The following is a 13,413-nucleotide window of genomic DNA, read 5'->3' on the forward strand; positions in this document are numbered from 1 at the left end:
GAAGGTGCAAAGATGTATTTGTCAAGGTCAAAACATGGATTGCCTTGTTTAGTTTTAGGGACTTGAAAGTTTTAAAAAAATCTACTGGTTTTCAGGATGATGACGATGGAGCAAAACAACGATTTATTTAACCGTGAGAGTTGAGTTGAACTGTTTTTCCATTCTCTCTTCTTTCTGTCGGACTCTGTTTAGACACCATACTTGGTTTGGGTCAGGAAAATTTTGCTTCGCCAAACTAACTGGACAGTTTATACCTCATCACAATGATATTTGCTGAGACGGTGGTTTGAAATTTTTATGTCCACCCGATAACCTTGAAAGATGGGGAAATAAAATAAACCAGGCTGTATTTTACAGTCTACATTTTCCAAGTTGTAGAAGTCAGATTCTCAGCTGCAAACTTCCCGGGTCAGTTTTTTTTTTTTTTTTTTTGCCTATTTAGTTTCAACTGTGTTTTCCAAAGCTGCGGCACTGTGAGGATGAGTCTTCGTGACTGAGAGAATGCTTCCAGTGCATTAAATAATCCTCTAAGGCGGCTCTAGTTACAGATACGGAGAGGAAGACGGAGCGTAGTTGAACTGAAATGACTCAGCAGAGCTATAATTTGATACTCGCCTGGCTTGCTTGGCTCTGCCATGAGCCACTACAGCTGAAAACTGTATGTCACCTGATGCCCAAAACAGTCAAAAGCTGCAAACCTGTCACTAAAAAGAGAGACTAATGACGCAACATCTTTTGGACAGGAGAAAAATCCCACTTTGTGTTCGACCGCTAGCCAAAAAGCTAGAGCTTAAGCTAAGATTAACCATTACCGACACAGTAATGAAGCTTCCCAAAAACCTTATTTTCCCCAGACGTTTATTCATAAGTCTCCTCTAAATGAACGTACCAAACCACTGGAACACATTTTAATTAGTGATGGGTCATTGTTTGTTTGAAAAGAATTAAACAGGATGGCAAACAGCTTCTGCTGAGGAACTTAAAGCCACAGTTAAATATTTGTTCCCGCTGCAGAGTGCTCAAGAACTGACCCAGCACTTCCAATACTCAGAAAATCTGAAGTTATGTCGTGTTCCCTTTACCTTAGAAGTTGGAACTTGGGGCTGGGAATGACTTCACAGGTTTTCCCATTAACGTAGTTGGAGAAATCAGGATTCCACCAAGTAGCTATTATGCGTAGCATGACTTACAAACATTGTTTTAAACTCTACTTTACACATCCAAACACCACTAAGTGTGTCCTTCAAAATAGACATGTTTCCTTCACAGCTTACAACTGTTGATGGGAGAAGCGGCCATATTGGATCGTTTGATTCTCTGATTTTCCGAGTGGGAAATCCAAAGGGGGGTTTTCCAGTTGGTTTTACCAACCCAGTGTGACAGATTGGATCATTGTTATAAAAGACATTTTAATGAGCTCCAACGTTCAAATTCAATTTAAAACACTACTCTGTTAAGAGGGAAATGACATGAGTTCAGTCAAACTACAAAGGCCTCAAGCAGCAATATGACTGCCTTAGGGAAAATGGCACCCAACTCTTAGCCATTTGTAGAGCGTAAGGAATGAAGTGGAAGGAAACCGATACGTTAATTTCAAGCAGATAAAAATCTAAAATGCGTGATGTGCAAATGGGATCAGTCCCCTTTCCTCTGACGACCCCAAATTAAATTCTGTTCAACAGATTGGCTTCAGAAATTTAATAAATTTAATAAACAGAGTTGCCATTTCTGTAAATTAATGGTCGAGGGTAAAGTCTGAAGAAGCTTAAAGATGAATTGACTTCTCAAATAATTTCCCAATACTTGAAGATCTCACAGAAAATGGTCTGTCCTAAACTGACAGGCCAGGGAAGGAGAGCTTTAATAAGAGAAAATGCCTCCAGAAAAGTCAATACTCTGCAGAACACCAAGAAAAATGAAACATGCTGAGAGGCTTTACAGTGATTCTGTTCTCACACTAGCCCACCACAATTATTTTGTTTTAAACCATATTGGCTCATCACGGTCTTTCTTATGGACATAATTTACATTAATCGTAAAATGTCTTCTTCTTCTATTGCTATTTCGGAGCAATTATTACCAGCTATTTTTTATTTGGTCCTAAATTCTAACGTATGTGGATCCAGTTTTACACTCTTCACTACCAAAGAGGGAATCACATGTAAGTGAAGCCATTTCAGGGGAAATGAAACAAGAGACACCTTGAGAGACTCCTTCCTCCCCGATTCCCTGAAAGTGGAGATAATTTCGTTAAACGGCTCTGTAACACGATTGGCTGATGGATCGGATCTTCAGTACATGACGGGCAAACCTACACACACACATACACACACGTACACACAAAGATTCTCTGTTACGTCGGCAAAAACAAAATTATGTGTTTAAAGTGTCTTTAATCTCCTTATTGAGTTTGTTTCTTTTGTTCTGATTTGATTTTGAAGATATTTTTGTACTGAACAAAAAAGCTTTTCTCATGACAATTGATCCTTACAAAAGAAATGATGGTTTCATTTATATAATTAATATCCTAATAGCAGGAGAACGGAGGTAAGGCACACAGATCTAGAGAGAAATTTATGACAAATTTAATGTTAAAATGCATTTACTTTTGTCTTGTGAGAAATGAATGAGGTGAATATAATAAATTATATAAATTGATAATCACTGTTTATCATCCATCGTGTGTAAGTTAGGTAATCTAGATAACTTGTCCTTTATCAGGCTACTCCTTTTTTTAATTTTGACCAAAACTATAATGTTCAGACTTTGATGAAAATAAATGAATATTAGTTAAGACCAAACAACTTTAGTCCAGATGAGGCCTTTCGCTGTAATAAATCCTGCTGGACAATAAATTGTCTCAGAAATGATTGCAATAAATGATAATCCTGTCATTTTGAGATCAGTTTCAACTAATATTTCAACTAATATTATATAAAAATGGCACAATAACGTGAGAACACCAACTCAAAGATAAAAAAATAATAATAATTTCAAAGAAACATTTAACACTGAAAGCGGAAAACATTTAAAAATATCCAAAATAAACAAATAAAACAACAATAATTAAATTGAATTTTAAAAAGTCATTAACAGCCAGGCAAAAGAGAAAGGAAGTGCAGACTAACTACTTCCTACTGGGGATGAAATGTTTGTTTCTCAAAATGGAGACTTTAATGATTCTAAAGGCGAGCCTCTCTTTAACAATTGTTGCCCGAATGGAAATCATTTAAATCCATCATGACAGACCTACTTCCAACAGCATAGAGAAAAAAAACCAATAAGTTTTTTTTTAGCTAACCTGTGAAGTAATTACATCAGTTCACATTTAGTCTCTTAAAATGACTTTAAGAGATGAGCGTCTTATGTTCACATCATCATAACGTGATAAAGAGTTTGGATAAACGGTTCTCTCCGAGCAGAAGTTTGTTGTTTTGTAACTTTGGTCAAATCTAAGTTAAGGGGAAGTTAAAGGCAATAAAAACTTGCAGTAAAAAAAAAGAAAGATTAGTTTGATAAAACAAGGAAACAATGAAAAGTAAAAAAGTGAACAAATATTTTTTACCCACAGGTAATTACATTGTCATCTTCATGCCGAGACTTTTTTATGTTTAGAAATAATTTACACAAAACCTGATTGTGTAGCAGCTTTGGTGAAACTTTTTATGGTTCATCTGAAGAAAATATTGCAAAAACAAGCTGTTCAAATGAATAAGTCGGTAGAAAGCATCAAAATAAATCAAAACCAAGTGTTACAGAGCAGAGAATCTGACAGATGTGTCTTCCTTGAATAAAGTTGTTGCATATTAGAGTTGAATTTAGTGAATTTCTTGCATAAAACTTCCTTAAATGTGTTTACAAAAATGCCATGCAGGCAGACAAGCCATTAAGCTGTGCATATGACACGAGGATTTAGTGCAAAACAACCACGGCCCCGATTGTTATTCTGCTTCTGGGAGGAAACTAAAATGAATCCAAAGCATAAAAATGAGGAGGAAAAAGTGCTGCTGCTCTTCTTTGTTACCGCCACATTTCTGCCGTCGTTAATACCCGCGGACCTGGTCCGTCCAACCATGCGCTGGATTTAAAGAGCCTTCCTCTGAGAAGAGGGAAGATAAAGCCGCTGTTTATCTGATGCTGCTAAAAGTTCAAGCACTGGGAAAGTTGGCTGAGGTTAGCGATCTTCCCCACTTTCCCTGGAGGCTTTGGATTTAACAAAGACTTAGCAAAGAGGCAATTTAGCAGAGAGGGTTTAAGAAATGACACCCTTTGTCTCGCTGCTGAGTTCAAGTATTATTGAAATGAATCGTGGTGCAATTAGGCCAAAACAGCTATCTGGACACTCGGGTTTAGCCCATAATGATGACTTAATTTTAATGGCGCTGGTGTGAGGCATCTCCACGTATGTTCAGTGCAGTTTGTATAAAACTGGCACCAAGAGAGGCTGAAATTAAATGGTTTTTTTTTTTCTGTTAAAACCTTTGTTAGTTTTTGTATTCTCTGTGTTTTTGGCAACAATGTACACATGCAGGACACCTAATCTGAACACATAACCTCCTATGCAGATTTTATGCAAATGTGAAATAGTTGAAAGGCATATATTTGGAGTATTAACAAAAAACAATAATCAGGTTTGAACAGATTATCTTAATCTACTGAATTTGAGCATTTTGTTCACTTAGACTAAATTAGCTTCACTTAGGGTTACGTGTATGGATCCTAATCTGCATATTGAAGGTTAAAAACATTATGTGGAGATTAATTTGAGTTTCAAAGACTGTTCATTTCAATATCTGCAGAAAAAAAGAGGCATGCTGGGTAATATAGTACACCGTTTCTCTGCTAGCACCACTTGAAACGCTTCATGTTTTCCTATGAATGCATTATTTGCTGCGACCTTAACCCACTTCAGGTTATACAGTCACTCTCTCCTGCATGAATGCAGAGTGAATGTATGCAGAAGCTGTCAAGAGGCACACTGCAGCAGGTTTAAAAGCACATATAGAATATGTAAATACAGCCAGTGACTGAGACTCACACCAGATACTCTATATTCAGTTTATGCGTTTGCATTTTGCTCTTCATGAGAATTTACACGATATGTTCATTTGAACACGCGGGGCAAGAAAAGCTAAACCCCACCAGAGCTTATGGATATAAGCCAGAAATGAAAGTAAACAATTTATGTGCACACACGTCTCCTTCGCTCCGTTTACATCTTTTCCTTCCCATAGCAGAAGTGTCAAATCTGTGGTAATCTCTCCTCCGGCAGGAAAATCTGTGACCTCATTGAATTTTTACCCCTCGTTGTCAAAATACTTCAGTCTATTGTTGTTCTCCACTTAAAGTACAAAGCTATTTACTGGCCCCCTTTGGTAAAGATGTGGAAAAAGGCTCAGAATAAATGTGGCGTTTTTTATTTTAACATAATCTTACATTGAAAATTTCAGAAAATGTTTGTTATCTGATTGTTGGTTTATAAAGCACTAAATGATCTCAGGCCAAAATGCATTTCTGAGTTAGACAACATTTAGTTATAAGCTCTTCAAATCCCTGCAAACCTGATGTGTGCAGGAAACGCTTAAAACATTTCTGTTTACAGACTTTTTAGATCAAAGAATCTCACTACTGAACTGTCTGATCACTGATGAGTGACTGAAAAATGAGATTATTGAAATTCAAATGAAAAATTAGCTTTAGATTTAAATAAATTTTCTTTTTACACAATATTTTTCGGTGCTTGTCACATTAATTTGTCCTTTTCAACAAAGCTTAAATGTTGTTTTTATTATTTTATTGTGTTTCCATTGATGTCATATAAAGTACCTATGTATTCATGGTGTAAACATCCCTTCTTGAAAGTAAGTGTTTTTAACAAACTCACCAGGGGAACAATTATTGGTACTCCTGTTACTTTGTGAGACTTTCTTTGACCAACAAAAAAAAAAAAAAAAAAAAAAATAGCAATTAGTCTTCAACCATAACCTTTCACAAACTTCTAACACACAGTGATGCCTCTTTGAATGTCCACCACCCCAAAGGGTTTCTACTGGATTCAGGTCCAGTATGTTCACAGAAGTAGGTTGGATTAAGTTTTCATGAGGTGGTTTTAGACTCAAGTTTGTGCCTTACCAGAGGCATGAAACTCTGAAAAACTCTAAACCTAGTAAGGTTCTCTCCATTTTTCTGAGATGTTTGGTCCATGCTAGCTTGGCTCCTCTTTATCTAATGAAGCACCCATAATTCACTTTTTTTTCTTGTGACATTTTAAAAGTTTGATCAACTTGACAATTGGAGAAAAGCTTTGCTGGTAGAACCCAAAACGGTACTGACATCAGACTTAAACAAAAAGTACACTCAATAGTTGGTATAGTTAGCTTTTCGTTTTTAAAAAACCTTTATTATCCTTACTGTGTGCTTGGAATATGAGTATGGGTTCTTGACTAGAAATGTGTGTCTGTGTCAGATCTTATTTATATCCCAGGGAAACAGAAACTCATTAGAAGATCCTAGAAAGTCTAGTCACTTAAATAATGAATATATATATTTTAAGAAATATGTCACATTCCCTTTAAATGGACCGTTAAGGCAATGGTCTCTAAATATACTTATTTAGGTATTTAGTCATTTTATTTCCATCTACTGGTTTTCAAGGAGCGAATGCCAAAGTCTCTTCTTCCTTCTGCAACTTAAGAAGTTTGATTTATGGAGAAATCGATGCTCCTCGTTGTGGCTGGAGGCTTTTCTGAGGGTCGGAGCTGATCTACAGCGTCGGTAAAAAGGAGCAAGTGGACTTCAGCTGCAGCCACTAATTTCAAGGTGGCACTTTTATACAGGGTTAAGCCCAGGTATTTGAGCACTAAGCTACAGCTGCGTAGCACTACAACATTGTTCTCCATTTCCTGGTAGAAAAGGAATCTCAATAGTGTTTTTTGCCATAAAAAGCTACTTAATAGAACTATTTGAAGGACGGCCCATTCAAGTAGTTGTCTGATTTATTAGGCTTATTAGGATGCTTTGCCTCTCTCTCCCTCAACATGCTGAAGTCTGATTTTATTATGCTGAATGAGTCGAAACTCCAACGGTACCGCGGGCAGCTGCAGACTTCTCGGCTGTTTATTTTTTCCCCTCAAATGCCTCTTCCCTTCCTCTCCTCCTCCTCTTCTCTCTATCTCGTTCCAGTCGTCCCCTCTCTGCTTGTGTTGTTTTCTTCCTCGTCATCTTCCTCGGCCGTCACACGCTCACCAGTCTCTGTGTGGCCGCTCATAAACTGAAGGGTAATCCTGCTGACTGGAGCAGCTCAGCTAATTGGACGATAAAGCCTCAAAGAGATAGCCCGCTTCCCCGTTTTGTTTCCCAAAATTAGTCTGTTGGTAACACAACATTGAAATTATCTTGTTCCTTTCCCCCCGCGCCTCCCTTCTTCTGTTCATTTGTCTACTCTGGTCTTCAACTAAATTTCTCCCACCACTGGCATTTCTGTTCATTGTGTTTACAAAGATGCCTTTAGACAGACTTATTTTTATTTTTACGTTCAGCAGATTTCCAGTGATGGAAATGGATAATTCGGACAGGCAGGAAAACTAGTTCTCTCTTTTTATACGACTATCTCCTCCTTTTTACAGCAATATATTTGCTCAAATGAAGGGACTTCCATTTCAAATAATACTGCGGAAGAATTCGAAAGGGCATTAGATCTTCCTTGGTTTGTCGCACGACATAAATCTTTCTAAACGTCAGATTTGGACGAATCATTTTGCTTCAAGCAGCTATAAATATTCCTGAGTTCTCTTCTAGGAAATGAGCTTCTTTAAACTTTTATGTAAGTCCGACTGAAGTTGAGGCGTTCGAGAAGAGACGGAGAAAAATTCATGCTCTTCACTTGGTTAATAATTAAAATAGTTAATTATTTTGTCAATGTCTAAAAAAAAAAAAATCCCCAAAAATGATTTTTTTCCCTGTATTTGTAGCATAAAATATCAGCTTTGTTACGAAAAGTCTAGTAGGCTTGACCTTCTCAGTTCAGTTTACCCTGGATGAAAACAGGTTGAAAAATAAATGATTACCTCTACTGCGTAAAACAAAATATAAAGAAATTAAACAAAGCAGGTGATTCATGGATTTTTCTCTTTACTGTTTTAGGTAACTTTAGTTTTTGTATTCTTTGCCATTAGAATAAAGAACAAAGCTCCTAAAGCCCTCTACGTGACCAAAGCTTTCTGTTGGGTTCATTCGTTCACCGTTTTTTGTTTTTAGGTCTTCTGCCTACAGATGTTCTTCTCCCTAGAAATACTCCAGTTCTCCAGATCCACTCCAGGTAAACGAAAGCTTCTCAAAGCCCAGAAGGGATGTATTGTCCTTTCCCCAGGTTCTGGATCTGCCTGGTGGTCTGCTCCCGTTGGGATGTGCCCGAGTCAACCAGGAGTTATTTTGATTACCTGAAATTACTTCTTTCATGGTAGAGAATCAGCGGCCCTGTCAGGGAAGGCTCGTCTCAGCCGGGTTAATCTGGGATCTGAAGCATTGGGTCAAAATCCATATCTCACGATCATAGGAAAGGGTTGGATTTGGGACAAACCAGTTGGTGTTTTTTGGTACAGCCAGAGCAGCGGCCACATAACATATCCTACCATCACTCACAGGCAACTGACTCCTTACATCTACGTCAATTAATCAGTGAGGCACCGTGACAGACGTCAGAAATGAGGGACGGGAGTAGTGAACCGAGCGACCGTGATTGTTTTCCCAAGTTGTTTTTACCATTACAGCCATGGGTTCTACTTGTTCAAGTCGAGTTAATTTGTCTGTGACAGTAGACCTCACTGCTCAGCTGTAAATGAAGACAAAGAGATTGTGTCTTGTAATATTGTCCATAAACTAAACACCTTCAAGCTAAGGATTAGCTCAGCCACTAAACCCACTGTGTAGAAGATAGACTCAATGTCATGCAAGCAGACACAGCTCTTATTTTGGGGCTTTTTATTTAAGCAACCTCAATACTCTTTATTCCTGAAGGACGCCCCAATACATCACGCTAATGGATATGGTGTAAAGTCTTCTCTAGATTCACAAGCTGCATGTGGCCTGAACAACCAAACTCATGAAATTCTCAGCAATTCCCTGAGAATAACAATCTGCATGAGGAAAAAAGCTAAGCTACAGGATTGAAGGCTCAATCACCAGCAAGCCTCCCTCCAGTTGCCATTTGCAATGATCATCTAATAGCTATTAGTCTTTTCCTCCCCTGAGGCCATTTTGCCAGAGAGAACCTATCAGAAGCCAAAGTCTCGCACAACAGATGCTCCAAAAGTTTCTATCGAGGCAGAACTGGAGGAAAAATGAAATTCATGCTCACTCTATCAAAACAGCTTGTTCAAATGTCATGACGTCCATAAAATCTTTACCTGGAATACTCTGTGTGTGCAATCTGTTCTGTCAAAAATCTTTTACTTTTCTGTCTCATCCTGTGTCTGCCTCCGTTTAATTCACTCCATCCCACAGTCTAGCTTGAATTTTCTGACACTCCGGTCTCAGAGACCAGCTGGAGCTGTCACTGTACCTGATGTCTCTCTTTTACGCTGCCGTCTTTTTGTTTCTCAGGAGGCCCCCCTGATGTGGGCAAGATGCTGGGCGGGGAGGAGAAGGAGGAGGACCCCGATGCAGCAAAGAAAGAGGAGGAGCGACAGGAAGCGCTGAGGCAGCAGGAGGAGGAGAGGAAGGCCAAATACGCCAAGATGGAGGCTGAGAGGGAACAGATGAGGCAAGGCATCAGGGATAAGGTATGATGTAAACCACATCTGCCGTCTGAGTGTAGCGAGTCATTAACCAAAGGGAAAGAACAGGAAATGGAAATAGATTACCATTATTAGGAAAACAAAGAATGCCAATTTCCCAGAGAAGTTTTTAATTAACACGCTAGCTCATTAAGGGTAAAGTCAATCATTTTAAACAAAAATGACTTGATAGAACAGCCCCTGAAAAGTGTAACAATCCAAAAATAATGCACGACGTGATCATTTGTGTTTCTCCTTAAAGCTAAATTTTGACCTGCTTTACTGAAGTTTGCTATTTTTAGTTGCAGCCTTTTTTTCCTCTTCTTTTTGTCTTATTTTTAACTTGCTGTTTAAAATACACCAGACATGGATCAGGAAGCTGTGCAGAACAAAAAGAGACAGAAGGGCGAGAAAAAGGACTGGGATTTATCAGATAGAGAGCTGAGGAGGAAATACAACTAAATCAGAAGATGATGCAGATTTTCTGATTGTTAATGTTTATGTGGCTTACAGCAGAGTATCTCCTTAAAAATGTTCCACCCAAATCAGAACTGGGCTTAAAGTGAGACAAAGTGGATTTGAGTTGATTAGTTTCCTAAAAATAATTCCCTTTTAAAGCTTCTTTTGCCCAAACCGAGAAATAATAGCAAAAACAGACATCAGGTGACTGGATAAACAAATCCTCACTCTCAAAAGACTATTCAGTAGTTTTTCTGCAGGTACTAAAACAGTTGCATCAACTCTGGTAATTTAATTATCATTTTGATAGTTTTAAACTTCACTTTCTCAGGTAAGATAAGGAGTTTTTTTCTCACTAGAAACTTTGTACTGACTAATTCATGTCGACTTTGGCAATAATACCGAACATAGTTAAAAATTGATGATTCAATTTTCCTACAGTCTACTTCTTGCCCATTATAAGAAAGCTATGTGACTTCAAAAAATTATAATCTACCAGCATAAAGTGTTTTATTGCTATTTCATTTGGATCAGGTGTCCATTTCTCATATTCTGTAAGAGTTAATTGTCCCAAAAAGGGTTCAATACCTTGAACAATGCTTTGGTGTGTAATATTAAATCTACATTAGTTTATAGTCAATTGTGTAATTCATTGAGATTCAAGCATTTTTGTGATTATCGTCGTATAATTTGCCCGGGAATTTATATATAGGGTACGGTGGTAAAGTTTAAGGGTACCAACTGGTTCATTGAACAAAATAGAATCTTATTTTTGAGGCGAAATGGCAACGTCTGGGTCCAAAATGGGGGTGCACATTGAATAAGGATCCAATGTGTCACATAGCAACTCAATCCTCTTCTCTTTTTTATATGTATTTCGTCTTTGCATTACTCACCACTCTTGTTCTGTGTTTTAATGCCAGTACGGGTTGAAGAAGAAGGAGGAGGCCGAGGCTGAGGCAGCGGCTGCTGCGGAGGAGCCCGCAGCCGGCAGCTTGACCCGACCCAAGAAAGCCGTGCCGGCCGGTTGTGGGGATGAGGAGGAAGAAGAAAGCATCATGGACACAGTGATGAAATACCTGCCAGGCCCTCTGCAAGACATGCTAAAGAAGTAGCTTAGCCAGCTAACTAAAGCTAACACTGTCTGGCTGAATTTGCAGGCTACATTCACAAGGTTGGCTTGAATCGGGTTTTTATTGTCAACGTAGATCCAACGTAGAAATTAGAGGAGTGTTACGGTGTCAAATCACAATTTTGTAGTAGGGAAACTTCTCAGATGTGAACAAACAGACGACACTGACTCAACAACCGGGTTAATGTTAGCTGGATTGATGTTAGCTTCAGCCATGTTAGATTTCAAAGCTAACAACACGTGGAGGGCTAAAGTCACATTTCAGATGGGTTACCCTTCTAGTTTGAGACATTTTGAACTTTTTGTTTTCTCCTCTGCGTTAGCTGCAGTATGGAAAAATATATCTGTCCACCACCTTCACTCAGTTTGTACATAAAAAAAAAATAAAAAAATGTAACGCATACCATCAAGGTGGGCAAAACAATCATATATATCACATATAAAAGAATACATGAGTGGCTATTTAAAAGAAAAAAAAAAAAAAAAAGAAAACATGTATCTGGATAAGCCATATTTTAAGAACAATTTAAAGACTACTGTTGTGTGTTCCTAAAGTTTATGTTACGTGTGTTCTGTCTGATATTTATGTAAAACCTTTTGCACACAGTGTTACACGTAATCTGTAAAACCTTTTCGTCTGTCTTCCAGACACACTCCCTCAAAGCGCAACGCGCTCATGTTGTACGGTGTTCAGAAATGTTTCTACTTCCTTGCTCAGTGTCATGTCCTGCATGCCATTTGTCTGGAGAGTTTGTTGTGTCGGTATGTATTAAAATCCACCTGATTGCTGTCCATCTTATTTGTTATCATGCAAAAAATATCGAGGCAATAACTTAAGTTTGACTGTGTTTACTTCCATGTTGATATAACCGTTAATAAAAATAATAATAATTATAACAACTATAATAATAATATCAGTAGTTTAAAAAAAAGCAATTAGATATGTATGTATTCAGGAAAAATTATTTTGATTTGCTTGGAGTCTCTCTTTTTGCTTGTTTGTTTGTTTTTGTTGTCATTTTGAGGAAGAATGACTGCTGTAGCTGTTTTACACAACAGCCAAAACCTTAAGCTATCAGCCATAAGACCAGAAGTGGCAGTATCTATACTGCTACAGTCAGGATCAATGGGAAGGAATACATGACATGTGAACGAGATGAGGGTTTTTTCTTCTTCTTTGTTTTAGAAATTATATCAAAGAGACAAAGTCTTGTTGGAGAGAGGCCACTTTCCTTCAATACACAATCACAGCCTGCTGATTTTGTTTTACAGAAAATAACAGAAATAAGTGTTTCGAAGGGTTCAGTGTTACTGTTCTGGATGGAGGTTATGCAGAATGACAAGAGCAATAAAGGATTAAATATATGTTTCTGCCTGAGATTCAATAAAGACTTCAAATCCTGCTCACAGACATGAGAAATTTGTTTTTGTTTTTTTTTCTGTGATCAGACTTACAAAACAGCGAAAGGAAATCTGTAAAGTTATTTTTTGTGTCTTAATGATGTTTTATGGCCTTTTTGGATTTGAATTGGCTTTCTACATTTTTGGCCACATCTGCTCCCATTAAATGTAAACAAAACGTCAGCAGCTTGATTCATTGTCATATTTTATTTATTTATTTGACTACAAGCAATGGGATTATTTTCTTTTTTTTTTATTTTCCATAAAATAGAAATGAATTAATTGGACACTTCCTGCCAAAAGCAGAAGAAAAAAAATCAAGAAAAGAGATTTCTGTGCGCTAGTTGTTTAATAAAACTAGCCATTTTTCAGAGGTGGATATTCATTTACGGTACTTGAAATATTTTGGAAGGGCTCTGGGAGGTTCAATAAAGACTTAAAATCCTGCTCACAGAGTAGGAGTAGTTTTACTGAACTGTACTTTTTACTTTTACTTAGGTCATATAATGGAGCATAGCAACTCGAGTCTTCAATTCTTGAATCTTCAGCTACCTGCGAGTAACTTTACTGAATGGACAATATGTTACAGACAAAAAATACATGTTTTTTTTTTTTTTTTTGTCATTTTCTATCTGAAGTGGCTGTTGT

At 37.7% G+C, this 13,413-nt stretch overlaps 1 protein-coding gene across 2 annotated transcripts in view; it reads left to right on the forward strand.

Annotated features, from left to right (window-relative positions):
• The window catches only part of cplx2a (complexin 2a), a 19,797-nt gene extending 7,643 nt beyond the window's left edge, over window positions 1-12,154 (forward strand). For both annotated transcript variants that reach the window (XM_015051620.1, XM_015051621.1), the window contains exons 3-4: window positions 9,601-9,779; window positions 11,156-12,154. In XM_015051620.1, the coding sequence (XP_014907106.1) occupies window positions 9,601-9,779; window positions 11,156-11,347 (371 nt within the window). In that variant the 3' untranslated portion in view covers window positions 11,348-12,154. The remainder of the gene's footprint in view (window positions 1-9,600; window positions 9,780-11,155) is intronic.
• The last annotated feature ends 1,259 nt before the right edge of the window (window positions 12,155-13,413 follow it).

The sequence above is a fragment of the Poecilia latipinna genome, unplaced genomic scaffold (genome assembly GCF_001443285.1).
Source record: "Poecilia latipinna isolate Pla-1442-1.1 unplaced genomic scaffold, P_latipinna-1.0 Scaffold1056, whole genome shotgun sequence".
Taxonomy (NCBI): Eukaryota; Metazoa; Chordata; class Actinopteri; order Cyprinodontiformes; family Poeciliidae; genus Poecilia; species Poecilia latipinna.